The sequence below is a fragment of the Apium graveolens genome, chromosome 9 (assembly GCF_009905375.1).
Source record: "Apium graveolens cultivar Ventura chromosome 9, ASM990537v1, whole genome shotgun sequence".
In the NCBI taxonomy this organism is placed as follows: Eukaryota; Viridiplantae; Streptophyta; class Magnoliopsida; order Apiales; family Apiaceae; genus Apium; species Apium graveolens.
In genome coordinates, this window is record NC_133655.1 from 275,503,525 (window position 1) to 275,524,267 (window position 20,743).

The 20,743-nt window shown below is 34.7% G+C and overlaps 1 protein-coding gene and 1 pseudogene across 4 annotated transcripts; one reads left to right on the forward strand and one right to left on the reverse strand.

Annotated features, from left to right (window-relative positions):
• Positions 1-1,153: 1,153 nt before the first annotated feature.
• On the forward strand, positions 1,154-6,633 carry LOC141686393 (uncharacterized; annotated as a pseudogene).
• LOC141684500 (uncharacterized) lies at positions 4,579-8,713 on the reverse strand. 4 transcript variants are annotated; one of them, XM_074489513.1, is made up of 4 exons: positions 8,626-8,713; positions 8,417-8,493; positions 6,615-7,409; positions 4,579-4,714 (listed from the first exon to the last, which is right to left on the reverse strand). In XM_074489513.1, the coding sequence occupies exon 3, from the start codon at positions 7,395-7,397 to the stop codon at positions 6,630-6,632; it is 768 nt and encodes a 255-aa protein (XP_074345614.1). In that variant the 5' UTR covers positions 7,398-7,409; positions 8,417-8,493; positions 8,626-8,713; the 3' UTR covers positions 4,579-4,714; positions 6,615-6,629. The 4 variants fall into 4 exon arrangements, with proteins under 4 accessions (XP_074345614.1, XP_074345616.1, XP_074345613.1 ...); XM_074489515.1 differs by lacking the exon at positions 4,579-4,714 and adding an exon at positions 5,093-5,229 and having other exon boundaries at positions 6,615-7,406; XM_074489512.1 differs by lacking the exon at positions 4,579-4,714 and adding an exon at positions 5,093-5,229.
• Between the last annotated feature and the right edge of the window lie 12,030 nt (positions 8,714-20,743).

The window sequence follows — 20,743 nt, forward strand, 5'->3', positions numbered from 1 at the left end:
TGTTGAAACAAAGACCAATCCCACTGTATATGTTTCCACATGTTCCCTTATGAAATGATACCTGATATGGATGTGCTTAATAATTGAATGTTACTAAAATAACAAGTCATTGACACTTCACTTCTAAAGTAAGAATTACTCAATTCTAACATAGCCAATTAATTTATTTTTACATTTATTAATTTATTTTTACATTTTTATGTCTTAGCTGAGGAGATAACAGGGAGCAATGAGTTTCCAAACTGCTAACGTTGTATTGTGCTGGCATATGGAGTTGGAGGATGAAATAATTATACAAATGGCTTAACCATTTGTTTGCTTGGTTTAGGTAGGAACATAATATTTTTGCTCCACACATATTCACTTCTTTCTTATTAACCTGGCATGTGTTAGTTATTCATATGAATCTAAGAAATTTTTTACTAATAGCAATATATAAGTCATAAGTAGGAATTTACAGCTTTTTCTATTAAAATTTGAAAATCAGTCGGACCTGAAGTTTAACTTGGTGGAAATTTGTTTCACCGTTAATGAAAATCAAAACCTTAAACTCATGTTTTAGTGTTTAGATTATCAATTTAATTGTGTTGAGTAAGAACTTCATTTCCTTCTGTTGGATAAATCAAATACATCAAAACGTTTAACATTTCATATCATTCTCATTCCCATTAATCATCATTTTCATTCCGGATTCTCATTCTCATTCTCATTACATCCGAGCGCCTCCTTAAATTCGCCATACACTGTAGCTTAACATATATGTTATCAACTCATCGTAATTATGCTAGACAACTAGTATAAATTTATAAATTTATAAATTTCTGTTCAGTTGAGTTTACATATATATAAGTTTGAATAAATCCATTTTGCGAACAAAGTACAAACAAGGGCAAGTACAAGAGGTTAATTGCACACTTGATTATAATTGGAGTATCAAAGCCAAAAAGCAAGCAAACCAATTAGGGAATTTAATGGAATACAAAATGCTTCAAAAATCAACTACTTAAAGTATAGTATTTGCAAGAGGACAGGATGATTTGGTAGCTAAACTTGTACTACTACAAGATATTAATCATCCAGTTGATAAGAAATGAATACATATTGCATGTTTTGAGATTAATCTATGATCAACAATTCTTGTGCATGATCACTGATGGCGATATCTAAAGTAAAAAACAGTAGGGGGGGGGGGTAGACAAGTTAGTTTATAGCTTTTCTGGTATATTGCGTACGTGGGAACTGGGGACAGAGTTGACTTCTGCATAACTGCTTCAATTACAAAAGCTTGCTTCTCTTGGCGCATTAGCTGAAAACAAAGCACACATACTTGAAATTTAAAAGAGTAAGTTGAATTCCTAATACGCGATAAGTTATGTTGCAACAATTGTCGTTCAAGGACTTCGAACTTTGTTTATAGCTTGATATGTTGCAACAATCATCGTTCAGGAACTCGGACCTTTGTTTATAGCTTCTGACTTGGGAAACATTGTTTATTTTTCTTTGCTGTTCTTGTTGACCTTTGTCTGTCATCAAACAGCAACATCTTTATCCTGCTCCATATAAACTTAAATAAACATACACTTACTCTACATTCTGAGTTTTTTAATATTCTCCAATTTTTTCAATAAAACGGTAGTTAGGTGCTCATTAAAGATAGCAATGGAGATTTGCTGACAAGGGTTTTTTCTCTACTCCCTCATCTCATAAATTATCACCCTTTTCAAGAAAAACCATTAATACTTGAGATCAAGTACCCAAAAATACATAGTTACATGCACAGTCTTCATTCCTACGCGTCTCTCCTCAACCAACATCATCAAATCTTCGTCTCTTAATTACTGCGCACTGCACAACACAACTACACATTTTCCATAATCCTCTGCATGCAAAACATAACCAGTCTAATGAGTCAAACACTGGCCTTCTGTTTTCTTCATTTTGCTTCATCACTTTCATCTTTAGTTTGCTGAAACTTTGTCAAACAAACATAGCAACATTATTGTCAAAACACTTGTTTCTTCAACCATTGTTTCTTGTTCTGTATCTTTTCAATGTTTGTAGCTCTGTTGTCTGCAAGAATTCATCATCAAACACTAGTACTTTATATGTTCTTCTTGAACTGAGACAATCAGTTGTAGATGACCCCCAAAATGTACTTCAAGACTGGTCTGTAAGAAATCCAAATTTTTGTACATGGAGAGGGATTTCTTGCGGAAGAGACCCTAAAGATGGCTCACTGCATGTTATGAGTTTAAATCTTTCTGATTCTTCACTTACTGGATCAATATCCCCTTCTCTTGGCCATTTGAATGACCTGCTCCACCTTGATCTTTCTTTAGATCAGCTCTCAGGCCCTATCCCACCTAATCTCTCTAACCTTTCTTCTTTACAAACTTTACTTCTCTTTTCTAACCAACTCTCAGGGCCCATACCAACTCAACTTGGATCACTTTCCAGCCTCCAAGTACTCCGAATAGGCGATAATGGGTTAACGGGTGAGATTCCTAGCTCATTTGGTGATCTTGAGAACTTGGTTGTTCTTGCTTTGGCCTCTTGTAGCCTCAATGGCACAATTCCAAAAGAAATTGGAAAACTTGGGTCACTTCAAAATCTTATTTTGCAGCAAAGTGAGTTACATGGGCCTATTCCAGCTGAGCTTGGCAACTGTTATAGTCTTGTTTTGATCACTGCAGCTGAAAATTTTCCCAATGGATCAATACCAGCTGAATTGAGTAATCTCAAAAATCTCGATAATTTGAATCTTGCTAACAATACTCTGTCCGGTGAAATTCCAAGTGAGCTACGGGAGCTGGGCCAACTTTGTTATTTGAATCTTCTTGTAATCAGCTTGAAGGGCCAATTCCAAAGTCTCTTGGTAAGATGGGAAATCTCGAAAATCTTGATTTGTCTGCAAACAGGCTTACAGGTGAGATTCCTGGTGAGTTAGGCAACATGGGGAAGCTTCTTTTCTTGGTTCTGGTCAGTAACAATCTTTCTGGGACAATTCCAAGAAGTATTTGCTCTAATACAACTAGTTTAGAGCATATGATGATTGGTGAAAATCGTCTTTTTGGAGAAATTCCCGTGGAGTTGAAAGATTGCAGGAAGCTCAAACAACTTGATTTGTCGAATAATACATTGAATGGATCAATACCATTGAAACTTTATGAGCTTGCTGAATTGACTGATCTTACACTAAATAATAATACTCTGGTTGGTTCCATTTCTCCATTTATAGCAAACCTCATCAATCTTGAAACATCGGCATTGTATCAGAATAATTTGAAGGGGTAATCTGCCAAGAGAGATTGGAATGCTTGGAAATCTCGAGATTTTGTATCTTTATGACAATCAATTATCAGGGGAAATTCCGATGGAGATTGGTAACTGCTCTAGCTTACAATGGTTTGATTTATGTGGTAACCATTTCTTGGGGCAAATTCCTGTGACACTTGGAAGGCTTGAGCAACTGAACTTTCTTCACCTTAGAGAGAATGATCTTTCAGGTGAAATTCCCGCCACTTTGGGTAACTGTCATCAGTTAACTGTTCTTGATTTAGCAGACAACAGACTCTCTGGAGGAATACCTGAGACTTTCGGATATCTTCGATCCCTGCAACAGTTCATGCTTTACAACAATTCTCTTGAAGGTAACCTTCCCATTAGCCTAACTTATCTTGCAAACTTGACTAGAATAAATCTTTCGAATAATTGGCTAAATGGTAGCATTGCTCCATTGTGTAGCTCCCATTCTTTTCTTTCCTTTGATGTCACAAACAATGCATTTGATAGTGAGATTCCGCTGTTACTTGGTAAATCACTCTCACTTGAGAGGCTGAGGCTAGGAAAAAATCGTTTTGTCGGGGAAATCCCTTGGACATTAGGAGATATACAAGAACTCACACTCCGAGACCTCTCTGCCAATTCACTCACTGGTTCAATACCACCCCAGCTTTCAATGTGCAAGTCACTGACCCATATTAATCTTAATGACAATCATATTTCCGGTCAAATCCCAGTGGCTAGGAAACTTGTCTAATTTGGGAGAGTTGAAGCTCTCTTCCAATCAGTCCTATGGCCCTCTTCCACCAGAAATATTCAATTGTTCTAATCTTTTGGTGCTTTCTCTTGATGGAAATGCTCTTAATGGAACAATCCCTGTTGAAGTTAGTAAACTTGGGTCCATTAATGTCCTCAATCTTGACAGAAACAATTTTTCTGGACCAATTCCTCTCCAGCCATTGGTGCACTGAGAAAGTTTTATGAGCTTCGGCTTTCAAGAAACAGCTTCAGTGGTGCAATACCAATTGAGCTTGGACAACTCCAAGACCTTCAGAGCATTCTAGACCTTAGCCACAACAACCTCACAGGACAAATCCCATATTCCTTCGGAAAACTGATGAAGCTTGAATCACTAGAATTATCAGAGAATGACCTTGTCGGAGAAGTCCCACCCCAGCTTAGTGAAATGAGCAGCTTGAACCGCCTGAATCTTTCCCACAACAATCTACAAGGGAAACTTGACAAGCGCTACTCTCACTGGCCAGTAGATTCGTTTGCTGGAAATACACGCCTATGTGGGAGTCCTCTAGAAAGCTGCAACAATGACAATTCCAACCAGCAATCGGGCTTGAAGCAATCATCATTAGTTGTAATTGCAGCCATATCAGCAATTGAAGCCAGTGTCCTCATGTTAATAGGAGCTGCCCTTTTCCTGAAACACAAGCGAGATTCTATCAGAAAAGCAAATGAAATTAGTTATACTTACTCTTCCAGATCTTCCAAGGCATCACGGAGACCTTTTTTTCAGTACGATTCTGACAAGGATCATTTCAGATGGGAAGCAATCATGGAAGCGACAGACAATCTGAGCGATGAGTTCATAATTGGGTCAGGTGGATCAGGAACAGTCTACAAAGCTGAATTGTTAACTGGAGAAACCATAGCAGCGTCAAGAAGATACCAAGAAAGGATGATCCTTTGATGGACAAAAGCTTTGCAAGGGAAATCAAGACACTTGGGAGGATAAGGCACAGGCGCTTAGTAAAGTTGCTAGGATACTGCAGCAATAAAGGAGAAGGGCCAAACTTGTTAATTTACGAGTTCATGGAAAATGGAAGTGTGTGGGATTGGCTGCACAGACAACCACTGAATGCCAAGAAAAAGAAGTGCCTCGAGTGGGAAACAAGATTGAGGATTGCAGTTGGATTAGCCCACGGAGTCGAGTATCTGCATCACGATTGTGTCCCCAAGATCATTCACAGGGATATAAAATCAAGCAATCTGCTGTTAGATTATAACATGGAAGCACATTTGGGAGATTTTGGACTGGCAAAGGCAATTACAGATAATAACGAGTCGATCACAATTGAATCTAACACTTGTGTGCATCTTTTAATTTATGTGAAAAGTCACCTCTTCATGCATAAATGATTACTTCTTTTGTTTATGGCTTTCCCAAGATATATATTAGTACTACATTATACATAAACAACATTGTGTAGTGGACCAAAACTCATATCAATCAAGTAAAGAATAATTACAAGTTTTAAAATTAATGATTAGGGCCATGATAAAAGGATGATCATGGGTGGAAATAACTCTTTATCTATTTTAACTTATATAATGCCAATGAGGATTTACATACTTATTTGAACTTTTGTATCTAAGCCAAGTATGAGTCATATTCCATAAAAATAAACAAAACAATGATATCAACTACGAAAACTACACCAATGAGCCTCTTAATAAATAAAACACATTATAGACGGATATGTAAAAAATGAAAAAAAATACAAGAATTAAGTTATACAGACAAAAATTGTATGCAATCTTCAATCACTTAATGTTTAGTATCTGGAATATATATTAAATATAATTTCTCATGTAGGTTGTATCAATATCCAACCAGAGGTAAAATTAAAACCAACATACTGAACATTTGCAAGGTTGAACGTTGAAGTGTAAAGTTGTTGCACACGTCATGGTGGTTCAGAAAAGTAGTATAGTTATACCTTCTTATGTTTCTTACAAGCAAGTCACGAGAGGGAGAGTACTACTTGAAAATGTTTTGGTGATCCATCTCCTTGAGAAGAGCGATCTCCCTTATCACTAAGATTGGCACATCTACACATTTACGGATGATGGTTTTTATGGATACTAATTGTTCTATATTTGAGTTACCTACAGGCTACAGCCCATTCACCAAAAAGGCCAACAATAAAACTGTTGCTAAAGTATGCAAGCCTAATAAAGTAATTCGCCTAAGGTGAGACCACCATTATATTTATCTGTGTGCGTGTGTGTGTGTGTGAATTTGCCAAAGTGCAATGTGAGATACGGACAATATTTGTTATAATTATGCTTATCAACATGTTCTTTAAGTCACATTTACACCCAAGCTTCGTGCTATGTCTTCCGTGATTTGTTTTCATAATCCACGACGTTAATTGTTGACATTAGTTGTTTACCTAAAATAAACCAGAAAAATTGGAAGTACCCCACTGATGGACTCTTATACACATTTGTAACGAATCAAAAAGTAAAAAAAAAAATGAATACATATACAAACCAGAGCATTAATGTATATACCTAAAGAATAAAGGCTTCAATACCTTTTAACGATTCAACTACTGTTCATTGTCACGTTTCCAGAAGGACAAGCGAGACATCTGTGTGAAAAATGATTCACTGTCCCTTGTATTACCATTTCTAATTTTTGATTTAGTTTCATTATTCTCTAGCTGAATGTCAGAATCACGCCAGAACTTGACTATGTGAAGAGTCTCTTCTTCTGTTGATCTTTGGACAACAATTCTAGAAGCATATCCCTTCTCTCTCATTTGAAGACAGACTTCTGAAGGATTGTTTTCTGTTAAAAGAACCATGTATAACCAACCTTTTTCGGATAAAAGATTGTCAGCAATAGGCAATATCTTATCAATTACTCTCCGACCATTCTCCCCTCCCGCCCAAGAAGATGCAATCCCATCACGACCCACCTCATCTTCTGGAGTTGGCACATAGGGCGGGTTGCAAACAATAACATCCACTGACCCTCCCAACCGCCCCTCCAATCCAGATGCAATATCAGTCCTTATTAACTCCGCATAAACCCTATGTGCTTCCAGTGTCTCACTAGTCACTTGAATTGCATAAGGGTTAATATCCGTGGCCATATAATACGCCCCACCCTCCACATGTCCAAGAATAAGAGCTAGCGAAGTGATGACATAACCACTACCGCAGCCAATTTCCAAGCATAACGCTGGTTGGTGCTCCAACAACTTACTTCGGTCAGCTAACAACGCATCAACCAATGCAAATGAATCTTCACATGGCTCATAAACTTCAGGATGTGAACTCACTAGTCGGATTTGCGCAATCATGGAAGGCATCCTGTAAATCTTCTGCCAAAAGAGAACAAAATGAGCTATAATTAGTATAGGCGCGAGTCATGAACTTGAGATAACATATCAAATCCTTGAAAAAATAATGACAAAAGTCATGAACTTGTTTAGCTGCTTGGATCAAAAGATACATCAAATCTTGGAAAAATAACTACTAACAGGATGAACTTAATTAGGTTGGCTCGAAAATTCTCAAATACTAAAAATTTTACTAAAGGCATAAACTTAATTATATCCTGTTGTTCAAAACCACTTTTCTTACTTTTTCTCGTAACATTCCACTTTTTCTTAACCTCCGTACCCAAATCAAACATATATTTAGGACCGAGGGAGTAACATTTTACTATCATAAATTAATACTCCCTCTGTCTTTTTCATTTCTTTACGCTTTCCTTTTTTGGATGTCCCATTCATTTCTTTACATTTCAAAACTTACCAAAAATAGTCAATGGTTCCCCTTATTTCCCCATTTCTTTTTCCTTTTCACACTACTTTTACCCCACTATCTCTCTTTTATACATTAAAAATCAATGGGACCCGCCACTTCACCCACTTTTCTTTCTCTTTTTCACTACTTTATACATATTTCTTATCTCTGTCCAATCCCAAATCAAAAGGACGGAGGGAGGGAGTATATACTTTCCTAACATTTAGTACTAAATATTCTGAAGCAGTAACAGTAAAACAGTAAATGGGATCCTTGTCCAAACTCAACAAGAATTACATTGGCCAATGACTGACTGAAAAGACATTACACAAGCTTTTCTGAGCAAAACCAATGTACAAGTTTGAGTACATTTGCCTTAAAATTATAATCACTACTAGCAGAGTCTAGCAACATGTTCACCTTTTAGAAGCTAGCTAGGCCTAAATTATTGGATCCTTTTAAATTACTCAGCTTTTTGTACAGCGGTTTTGAACAACAGGATATATAGCTTGTAAAATAAACACACATATATATATATAATTAAATAGATAAATAAATAATGTAGGATATAAATTAATACCAATCCTTCGATCTGAACGACTCTGAGCGGAGAAGCCACTTCTTCAGTGACCGCCACCTGTAGGAACGAACGAGCTGCTGTATATGTAAATAGTTAACAAAACCAATTCAATTCCAATTCTCATTGTACAAATGCGTATAGAGGGAGAGAGAGAGAGAGACGGGGAGAGGGAGAGGGAGGGAGGGAGAGAGAGAGAGAGAGAGACTAACGTTATGCCATGATGAATCGACGAATGGAGACGAATACTGAAGCTACGAAGAAGTTTTATTCAGTGCTTTAGTGAAACTTGTAAAAAAGAAGTCAAGAGGGTGAAAACTAAAAACTCAAAATTTTGGCATTTTATTTTGGGTTTTTTATTAATATATCTCACTATAAATATTCATTTATAAATATATCTCATTTATAATTTTATTTATAAATATATCTGGTTTTCAAATTTTTTAACAATTTTAAGAGCCACGGTTAACTATCCTATTTAACATTTTTGTATGACATATATAACCTTTAGACTTAACTTCTTAAATATTATATTTTTAAATGTTAATACACTTCTTTTTGAAATTATCCAAATGTTGAATACTTAATTATTTAGTTCAAGTTATAACATATTTTTGCCATGAAACTTTTTAATATCTGACACTATTTGTTTTAATTGTGTCTGATTGTTTGACATAAAAAATAATTAATATCATCCTCCTCATTAAAGTAAATATTTAGATGTATTACCGCGTGAAAAATCCAGTCAAAATAATTTTAAAAAAATTAAAAGTTTCAAAAATAAATAACATAACTATGGAACAAAATCAACAATCTAAATAAATTAATTCAACTATCTACTTCCACTCCAACCCTTTTTCCTTTTAAGTTAGAGCATATAGGACACGTAGTTTTGTTATGCACAAAATTGACAAAAATGACTTCTTTTTACCATTTTTTATCAAAAGTAACTGATTTTAAATAATTGGCCAGTAATGGCCGATTCAACACACAATTGTTGAATGTGTATTATGCTTACTGTATCTGTAGTAATCAGTTATTGTGGTTGGGATATTTAATGCTACTTGTAAAATAATACTAAAATATGGAAAAAGGTGATGGGGCATAGCTGTCATATGGGTTTATCCGGCAAAAGCACGTGCTTAACCATCAACATAGCCAAAATGATAATAAGAGTATTACGCATTTGACATTAACTTATTAGGAATACGCATTTAACATATGCTTATTAAACTCATAATACTGCCGTCTCAATTGCGTATTTTATATTAAAATTTTAATTACTCCAATATAGCATGCGTATTAGAAATTACTCCGCTTTAAAATGCGTATTCTTTCGTCCATATATGGCCAATATTTTAAAATCGGTTATATTGGTAAATATTGTTCAGAAATCGGTCATATTTGTCCAACGCCCTATTATGCATGGGTTGCTTAGACTTGCTGCAACACCATACTCATTTCTCCTGGAATGTCTCTATCATAAGCCTTTCTTTTATGTATGCCTTATATTCTAATCAGCAAAGGTGGGATAATAATTGCTCCAAGCTACACAAACAAATCCCAATCATCAGGACCTTCCAAAGATACCATTTCTGATGCATATGTTATCTTATAATTATCCACAGAATTATATTTATCACAATACCTGAACCTTTTTTTTTTAGTAATTTCTTGGCGCTAATCAAATCTCCAGAATCCCAACCAATACATGCAGTTCTTCTCTTAAAAAATAACCCCATGACCAATTGACCGTACATTAATACTAATATACAAACATGTTTCTCCCTAATTTTCGTAATCATATTATTAAAACTTTCGGAGAAATTATTGATCGAGTATTTACAAGAGTTGTTATGATCAAAGAAGGCCGTACACAAGCTTTTAGGATCCTCTCCCATCAAGTACTCAAAAATATTAACATTTTCCACCATCATACTATCCATGTGTGCCTATAATTAAAAGACACATTTACCTAACAAGCTTTAATTAATAAAAATTATTAGAATCCACAAAAAAATGGTAATAAAGAATATCACCTCAAAGTGTTTTGCTTTATAAGCTCTAGCAGCATTCCAGAACATAGTGTAAAGTTTAGAACCTTTGAAATGTGATTTGAAGTTCTTAAACATATGTATGTAACCATATATTACAGGGGTTAGGTAACAAGAAATATCAAATTGTAGTTACAAACCTGAAACAAAATCTGTGTGGTGAAGTGGTAAATAATTTATGAATAGTTTCCCTCAATCCTTTTTGCCTGTCAGATGTGAAATCGATTGCCTCTATAGGATGCTCATTCAACCTAGGCTTTAGATGTTTTAAAAATAAGAACCAGTTGTTAGCACACTCGTTTTTACAAATCATGATTCCTAAATGCACCAAATTATTTTGTCCTTCAAGAAAAGTGGCTGATAATAAGCAACCACTTTACTTCCCCTTAAGGTGACATCCATCAAGACCAACCACATTTCTACAACCATTAATAAAAGCTTTAATAGGTGCATCAAAATATATTGTTACAGTCTCAAAAGATTTATCTTCACAGAAACAAGAAAAAAGAAAAGTTAAAGCACACATAAAATTAAAGTTATACTCCCTCCGTCCGACTGGATTGTTTACGTTACTTTTCGGCACCCTTTTCAATACTCATTTAAAATATACTTCCATAATATTTTTTTAAAAAAAATCTGAAAAAAAGTTTCATATTTAAACTTTTATTCAAAAAAAAATTAAGAAAAAAGATTATGAAACTATACTTTTTTGAAGTCTCGAAATACGTGCAAACAGTGTACGTAAACTATCTAGCGGGACGGAGGGAGTAAGTATTAGTAACTCTAGCTAAAAATGTATTACTGGTCATTTTTTAATAAACAATTTTAACTAAAGTAATATTAATAGTAAATATGTCTTAATTTGTATGAATGAAAAAAAGTACTAATTTTAAATGCTAAATCACAATTATACTAAAATATTGTTAGGCCCATAATCAACTATAGAGGGGGGTGAATACAGTTAATATAATCAACTCGACAAAGCTTCAACATAATCAACAGTTTTTATATCAATCTTATAAAAATTTATTACACAAGTACTCTCTCGCAAGGATGAACAAGATATCCTTGAGAGCTGCTAGGTTATGCGAAAGATATAACAATGTCGCAATGCTTATAACATGAACCTAATCTGTGCTTTATATAGAGCACAACTACCAATGTATATGGAATCTTATTCTATTAACAACAAGAAAACCTATACTATTGCTTCTGAGATAAAGTCTTCCACCGACACTACTAGAAAACCTTCAATAGACATCGGCCAAAAACCGATGTTAAAAGTTTTCCTGACCGATGTCTATGTAGGTGTAGAGAAAGGTACCCCCATATGACATCGGTTATAAACTGATATCTGGGAACATCTTTAACATCGGTTTAAGCTTAAAAACTGATGTATATTCTCTAGTTTTTAACAGAAACTACATTACAATCTTTTCTAAATAGCTTTAATATGATCTAATTATGCAGCTTAACTATTAATTTACAAAGTATAAATCGGCATCTACGTCAGTTATAAAAATAGAACCGATGTCAATTTTGGTTTTAACATCACTTTTGAACTTAAACCGATGTAAATGCCTCTTTTTGACATCGGTTTTAGGTTCTGTCCCGATGTGTTATGGCTTTTTAACATCGGTTTCCTTATGGTAACCGTAGTCTGTCTATGCCTGCTTCATCATTTTGTAGCCGATGTAAAAGGTACTAAACTTTCGCCTTCTTTAACATCAGTTTTTAAAAATGTTTCGATGTATTTGTTTGAAATTTACATTAGGTGCTTTGCAGATTTATTTAAGAACTGATGTCCATGTAGCAGTTTAACAACAGTTTATAAGAATGTGTGCAGAAACTGATATCTATATGCCTAAAAATTGGGCAGGTACTAATTGTTTTATATGCACCGCCATAATATTCGAAATGGCAAAAATACCAAATGGCTTCTAAACTAATACATACAAAACTGTCTACCTAAGTTAACCAAATCACCAGTAAGCCAACACAAGATCAAACCAAAATAATACTATCTAAATCTAACACCAAATCCATATAGCAACCTTAAAGTACCAAATTGTTTCATTACCAAAAGCCATCATCATAATAACAATATCAACAGCCTGCGCTACGCGCGTACAACCTTAAAGTACCATAATTATACGACCATAATATCAACAACAGTCATGGTAAGTTTACAAATGTTTCGACATAATTAATAAGCATCAGTTTCATTTCATGAAATTTAGAGAAGCAAAGCAGCTAGCTACATGAATTCTTCGATGTAGCCAAGAGTCTTCATACGAACAACATCAAGATCCTTCCTGCTGTAGGATTTCCGATTCTTGCTAGCCAACTATGCACATTTAACAAAAAGAAAAAATAATAGTAAACAAATTGTTCTAGTAAAAGAAATAGGTACTTAACAATTCATTTCTCTGTTAAGTACCAAAAATCAAATAAATAAATCTTACCAATTTAAAAAAATTTATTTCTTTGTCTTCAATGATATCTTTCATATATCGCATAACACAATATCCACATTCAGTGCCACCAGGCTGTTTAGGGCAACCCTATTCCGATAATACCAAATATATAATCAATCAACAAAGTAAAAAAAAATTAAAGTACAAAGAACCTATTAAATTAAAGTTCAAAATTACTTACAGCGAGATTTACAATTTTGGGATTTTTTATCACCCTTCCCTTTTGAGCATTGTAAGACCTAACTGCTCTGTAGACAAAAATTAAGAATATTGTCAAATTAAAAACTAAACAGATGTAGAGATATAATACTATCAAATACCTATGCTAAAAAAATATTAATTACCCCGTTAATGTATTTTCTAGCTCTGGAAAACGGGTCGCATGTGACAATGGATTGAGGAAAAAAAATTCTGATTCCCAAATTATGACCAACATCCCGTGCATATTGTTGTCATTAGATCAAGGTCAAAGTGAGGATTAAAAATTAATAAACAAAATAACCAAATATATTGAAACACTTGACATACTTCTGATTAAAAGGCATGAAGTGAAGAACACCATCATTCAGTCTGTTAACGATATAAGTTTCAAACTCAACATTAAACTTATATCTCGATGGATCAGCAACTGCGTACATGTCCAAACTCTTCCTGTCATGAACCATGGTACACAAGAACCTGCCAAAAAAGTTTTATACATTTATAATTTATATAATTATCCTTAAAAATGTAAAATGAGACAAGATTGACAATAAAAAAACAAAAGAAACTTACACCATATATATATATGTATAACTGTTGTCCTAACATTTTAAATAATTGAGAGTGCAATTATATTTTCATGCAATAAGAATATGGTTCTTTCTACTCCAAACACATCAAAATCACAAGGAATTTAAATCGAGGCTCCATTTGCTTTCATAAAACATCTTGCATGTTTATACAACATCTTGTATCATTCAGGCACGTTATCACTCAGCACCACCCTACCACAAAAGTCTTGCGCAATTTGCAGCTCACCCTTCTTTGCAGGTTCCTTTACTTTTCTCTTTCTCTATTAAAAATATAAAATTATGATTAAATGTTCCTTTAATTTCAAGGTTCCATAAATCAATATTATAAAGAGGCATTAAGAAAATATATACTTGAAAAGGAGTAGGACCATTGGGGGCGTAGATTATCAAATCTCGAGGCCAGGCTAGAAGAGAGCCAACCGCTTGTTCGACCGTCTCTATCTCACCAGCTATCGGTTCTGGAACCTGGGCATCACCCTGAATAATTCCGTCCACTAAGACACGAGCATGCTCCGGTTTGAGAGGCACTCCATGAATAGTAGTTGAAGCCATATCTCCATCATAAAAAATAACACCAAAAGCTACCTTGTTGTCAATTATATCCAGTGACAACTCACATTTACGCGGCCCCTGAATTTATAATTATATGGATCCAAATATGAGTCTCCTTGATCAGAAACAACAACTAAAAAAGGCAACTTTGCATTGGACATAAAACTTGCATCTATTTTTTTACCTTTTCATGTGCTGGAGGTGGAGGGTCAATTGTATCAACAGCAATACAATCATTGGCACCTTCATTTTCCATCAACTCTTCTGCAACTACCGGCTCCGCAGTCAAATCATCTACCATTTTTTTTGCACCTTGACAACTATCTCCCTCAGAAAACTTTGGTGATAAGTGAAGATTTGATGCCCCAATCAGTGCCCTTAATTCTGCAATCTCTGACATCAAAGTTTCTGTTTTTCTGTCAAATTCCTCCATTCTTTTCTCAAATTCCTCCTCCCTTTTTTTATCACGGGCGATCAATTCATCTTTACTAATTCGGTTATTTCCCCATCGGCAAATTGAAATAAGTTGTCAACTTTACAAAACTTTCAACTCCACGAACCCTACCTGAATGCTCAGGGGTTTCTAGTACGGCAGAGAGAACATCATTGCTCCCAGATGGTTTGAATTCACCTTTTTCTTGCATCTCGACTAAAGAATCATGTTAACACGCTAACAATTTATCAGGTTGTGAAGAGTAGGTTTGGCAATGTCTACAGAGTACAAGAAGTTTTGCAGATGGCCTTACAATTTTATCAAATTTCTTCGCAAGGTCCTCATCAATCACAACCGCCGGGTCCTTTGGCATACGAGCCTTTTTCTAGAAAATTGCCCGTTTAGGTTTTTTTCCCGTTGAAGCCCTGCTTTCATCTGATTAAAAATTAAATATTAAAAATGTAAATGTAAATTAATATTAAAAAGTATCTCCCATTCACGATGTCAAATATAGAAACTAATTGACTAGTTGTGGGTAGAAAATGAAGATGATGCAGTGCCGAAATTACACTATGCTAATAAAATCTTACTTCTTCTTCTTCTAGACCAATTTATCATTTTCTTGACATTTTATGGGAATATTTTTGCTTACGAACTCTTTCACTTTGTTTTTTATTAATTTTCTGCATCCAAATAAATCGTAGAAATGCATTAGATTTTTAAAAAATAGGTTAAGACTAAAGATTTGCAAAATAAAAAAAGCTAGCACATGCCTGCCATTTTTTTGTGGTCCTTTCTGAGACAAACCGTCTCCAGGACTCTTTACCGACGAATGCATACTTCTTAGGAGACTTATACAGCTTCTTCCTTTTTTCCAATATACGGAATCACATACTCGGTGGTCAAACAGCCCGCACTTCCGGACCATTAATTCTAAACCAAAACTAAAATAAAATACAATTTACTAATACGAAAATCTATTACAAAGGTCACTATTACAAACACGCAGCTAAAGGCGGAGTCCAAAAGTCAATCTACTCCAGCACTAAGTCCTCGAACTTCAATGCTAACCAACTCGAATCTTAGACGAAACCTGAAATTGTAAGAATGAGCTACACAGTCCAGTAAGAAAACAATCGATCCAACTAGTAGGCCAAATAACACATACACTGACACATATAAAAAAAATACGATAATCAATATGATACGATATAAGAAACAAACACTTTCGATACATATTCTTATTCTTATTCGATACACACAATACACATAACACATAAACAACAATAAATCGAAACCCATAACTCATGCCACGACCACTACAAGCCGGTGATAATGGTCCTAAATTTTTCAGAAAACTGTCACTACAATCCGGTGACTACGGTCCTAATTTCTTATTCGATATTTTCACAAACCATAGCACAAATCAAAGATCCAAAATTATCGTCGAGACCCCACAAATATACAACAAACATATACTATAACACATAATACTTTCAAATATATCATCACTTAACCCATGTTTTGATAATCAACTATACACGTATCACATAATTTAGAAAATCTAGCAAGATCGATCGAAAACTTACCTCCAAAACTTGACCAGATCTGAATTTACCTTTCTTGACCCTCTAAACAATATTATCTTGGAAAACACGAAACACGAAAGTTGTAGATAACAAAAAGACCTTTCTGAAAAGTCCAGGATCACTGAATTCTGACTTACGATGAATTTTCTACGAATTTTACAAGACTGCTGATTTATGGTGAGAAAAGCCCTACGAGTTTTGATATAAATATTAGGAAGACGAATATGGTGTATTTATAACGATACAAAACCCTATATCTTAACCTACAAGTTATCTATATTAGAATCTGATCCGAATTTTAGGCCCATTAGTCTAATTAAATTTTAAATCCTAGTCTTTATCAAATTTTAATCCTTTTTATTCTATTATTCTTTTATTAATCGAATTCTAAAAAATTATGGGATATTACATACTACCTTCCTTAAAAAGAATTTGGTCCCCAAATTTACAACAAACCTATACATCTACTCTCGCTAATCTCCTATAGGACAAACTTAAACTATGGTCCACAAGATCGAATCCTAGGGAATGTACAAGTCCCATAACTAACACACTCCGAAGAACAGTCCGCTCTTGATACCAACTGAAACAACCCGCACTTCCGGACCATTAATTCTAAACCAAAACTAAAATAAAATACAATTTACTAATACGAAAATCTATTACAAAGGTCACTATTACAAACGTGTAGCTAAAAACGGAGTCCAAAAGTCAATCTATTCCAGCACTAAGTCCTCGAACTCCAATGCTAACCAACTCGAATCTTAGACGAAACCTGAAATTGTAAGAATGAGCTATACAGCCCAGCAAGAAAATAATCGATCCAACTAGTAGGCCAAGTAACACATACACATATAAAAAAATACGGTAATCAAAATGATACGATATAAGAAACAAACACTTTCGATACATATTCTTATTCTTATACTTATTCGATACACACAATACACATAACACATAAACAACAATAATTCGAAACCCATAACTCATGCTACGACCACTACAACCCGGTGATAACGGTCCTAAATTTTTCAGAAAACTGTCACTACAATCCGGTGACTACGGTCCTAATTTTTTATTCGATATTTTCACAAACCATGGTACAAATCAAAGATCCAAAATTATCGTCGAGACCCCACACATATACAATAAATTTATACTATAACACATAATACTTTCAAATATATCATCACTTAACCAATGTTTTGATAATCAAATATACACGTATCACATAATTTAGAAAATCTAGCAAGATTGATCGAAAACTTACCTCCAAAACCTGCCAGATCTGAATTTACCCCTTTTGACCCTCTAAACGATATTTTCTTGGAAGACACGAAACACGAAAGTTGTAGAGAACGAAAAGACCTTTCCGAAAAGTTCAGGATCACTGAATTCTGACTTACAATGAATTTTTTACGAATTTTACAAGACTGCTGATTTATGGTGAGAAGAGCCCTACGAGTTTTGATATAAAACACGAGGAAGACGAATATGGTGTATTTATAACGATACAAAAACCTATATCTTAACCTACAAGTTATCCATATTAGAATCTGATCCAAATTTTAGGCCCATTAGTCTAATTAAATTTTAAATCATAGTCTTTATCAAATTTTAATCCTTTTTATTCTATTATTCTTTTATTAATCGAATTCTAAAAAATTACGGGATATTACAGGTGGTTAATTTGGTCTTGAATTGCCTCCATTTCACACCGGCCGACTGTAGACATGTCTTCTCAAGTTCTAGAGGCACCTTGAAGGCATCATATATAATTAAATGACAAACAAATAAGTTACAATAATTATTATCTTAATTAATTAATGGCTATATGACATGATTCAACCATCTGATTGTGTGTTTATATGCATTTACAATAAATTGGAATGCAATTTCAAAACTATAAAGATGACCATACCTCAATATCATTCCAAGTCTTTTGTTTCAATTCCGTTGCTATTGTGAGCCAACTAGGAATATCAATTGGAACCATTGTCCTCGCTAGCATGCCAATGTAGGACTGTAATGTGTGTCAGGTATCTCCAACTGGAATTCCAATGCCATTGCATTGCACTTTGAACTTCTTTCCTTGAGCTCTTTTCATGACTACTTTGTGCATATCACAAACACTTCTTTTTGATCCACAAGATGAATTCTTTGTGGAGTGTGTACTAGTTATTGTCGGTGTCGGTTCTTCAGCTTTAGAAGTTTCCTCCAGGGGGGGGGGGTTCTGTTGTTTGTGCTTCTTGCGATGCTTCATGTTGTGGAGCATTAGATTCATGTTCTTGTATTTCTGATTCTTTTACCTCTTCTGGATTATCCCGATCTTGCACGAATTTGACTTTACGTGCAATGCTCTTCTTTGCCATTTTTCAATATATCTGTAAAATATAATTAGCTTAGCATAAGGCAATATTTTATGCATATATTAAATCACAAGACAATATTAAATCACAAGGCAATATTAAATCACAAGGCAAGATTAAAACATGAAATTAAATCTCCTTACTAGAATTATCATTTAATATTAAAATTTTAATTTTTTTATCACTTAATGGAAAATCTCCTTACTAGAATTAAATTTAGTTTCTTAGTTTTCGGTAATAACTTCTTAATTGGCTAAAAATATACATATTATTGGATGCAGAAATTAAATCACAAGGCAATATTAAATCACAAGGCAAGATTAAAACATGAAATTAATTCTCCTTACTAGAATTAGCAGTTAATATTAATTTCTAATTAAATCTCCTTACTACAAGTCTTCTGCTTCTATTTAGATTAAAACAAGGAAGCATTTAATATTACATATTAAATTGCTTTTGATGTTCAAATTAAAATGAAATACTAATATGGATCACTTCTTGATCCAAATTCCCTCTCTATTCTCTCTTCGATTTCCAGAAGTAGGCTCTGCATCAACGACATTAACATCAATATCAAATGCAGGGATTTTAGAGCAAAAAGGTGGATTTTCCAAGATCGTGTCTCCTATTTCATCGTCATTATACACTTCATGATAGTCGCGACTCGTTGAGGTTAATACGACTGACCATGTAGAATCAACTGGATCTTCAACGTAGAAAATTTGCTTCACTTGGTCAACCGACACATATTTATCATTTTTGTGTCCTTGTCGATTAAGGCCCACGAGTGTGAAGCCAAGATCATCTATCTTCACTCCCTTATCGCTGTCTTCCCATCTACACAAAAATAACGGGGCTTTAAATGCACGATAATCCAACTCCCATATTTCTTCAATCCTTCCATAAAAGGTCATATCGCTCTCCACGGGATTTAAATCTTTAGCACTGGAAACCTGGACCGTCTTAGCTACTAAGGAGACACCACTGTTTTGTACAACCCTTGCATTATCTCTGTCTCTGTCCAGAACAACATTGCTCTTAAAGTGAAAAAAGAATTGGTACTAGCATCGTATACATTTGGCTCACCTTCTTCCCATAGCTTCAACAAATCATCAAACAACGGTTGTAGAAATACATCAATATTATTACCAGGCTCATATGGACCAGAGACTAGTATGGTTAATATCATAAACTTCCTCTTCATGCATAACCATGGAGGAAGATTATAAGTTACCAAAACTACTGGTCAACAACTGTACCTATTAGTTAGACCGTTATTATGTGGGTTGATACCATCTGCCGCTAAAGCTAAACAGAGGTTTCTTGGCTCATTACCGAAGGTTGGCCACCTATAATCAACATTCCGCCAAGAAGGTGAATCAGCTGGATGACGCATTTGGCCATTTTGAATTCTTTTGTCGGAATGCCAAGTCAAAAGTTTAGCGATTGAAGCAGATTTAAACATCCGTTTAAATTTGGGAATAATTGGAAAGTACCACATTACTTTCGCTGGAATATTAACCCTACCTTTCCCATCCTTCTCCAACTTCCAACGAGATAAACGACACTTGGGACACTCAGAAGCATTCTCGTTTACACCCCTGTACAGAACACACTCATTCGGACATGCGTGGAATTTGATATATTTGAGGCCTAAATTAGATAAGGTTTTCTTTGCTTCATACGCATTAACGGGCAAAACATGATCCTCAGGAAGTAAGGAACCCACAGAAGTTAGTAGGCCAGTAAATGCATTGTCGTTAATACCAAATCGCACCCTCCAGTTATGCAATTTTAACATTGAATCTAGTTTACTGCATTCACTACTCTTATATAAAGGTTGTTGAGCATCAACTACAGACCGCTTGAATTCATACGAATCTTTATCGTAATCATCAGCCCCCGAATTATTATATGCTGCTTCGCAAACACCAAAGGCTTTCGTAGGGTCAATATTAGGATCAAGAGCCTGATTGGTGTTAGAAGCAACAGTTGACCAAGAAGTAGTCTTAGATTCCCCATGCCAAATCCATTTAATGTAATCCAAACTAAACCCATTCTC

Excerpts from the sequence above, each read along its gene's own strand:
- LOC141684500 (XM_074489513.1), bottom strand. The coding sequence starts at position 7,397 with ATGCCTTCCATGATTGCGCAAATCCGACTAGTGAGTTCACATCCTGAA.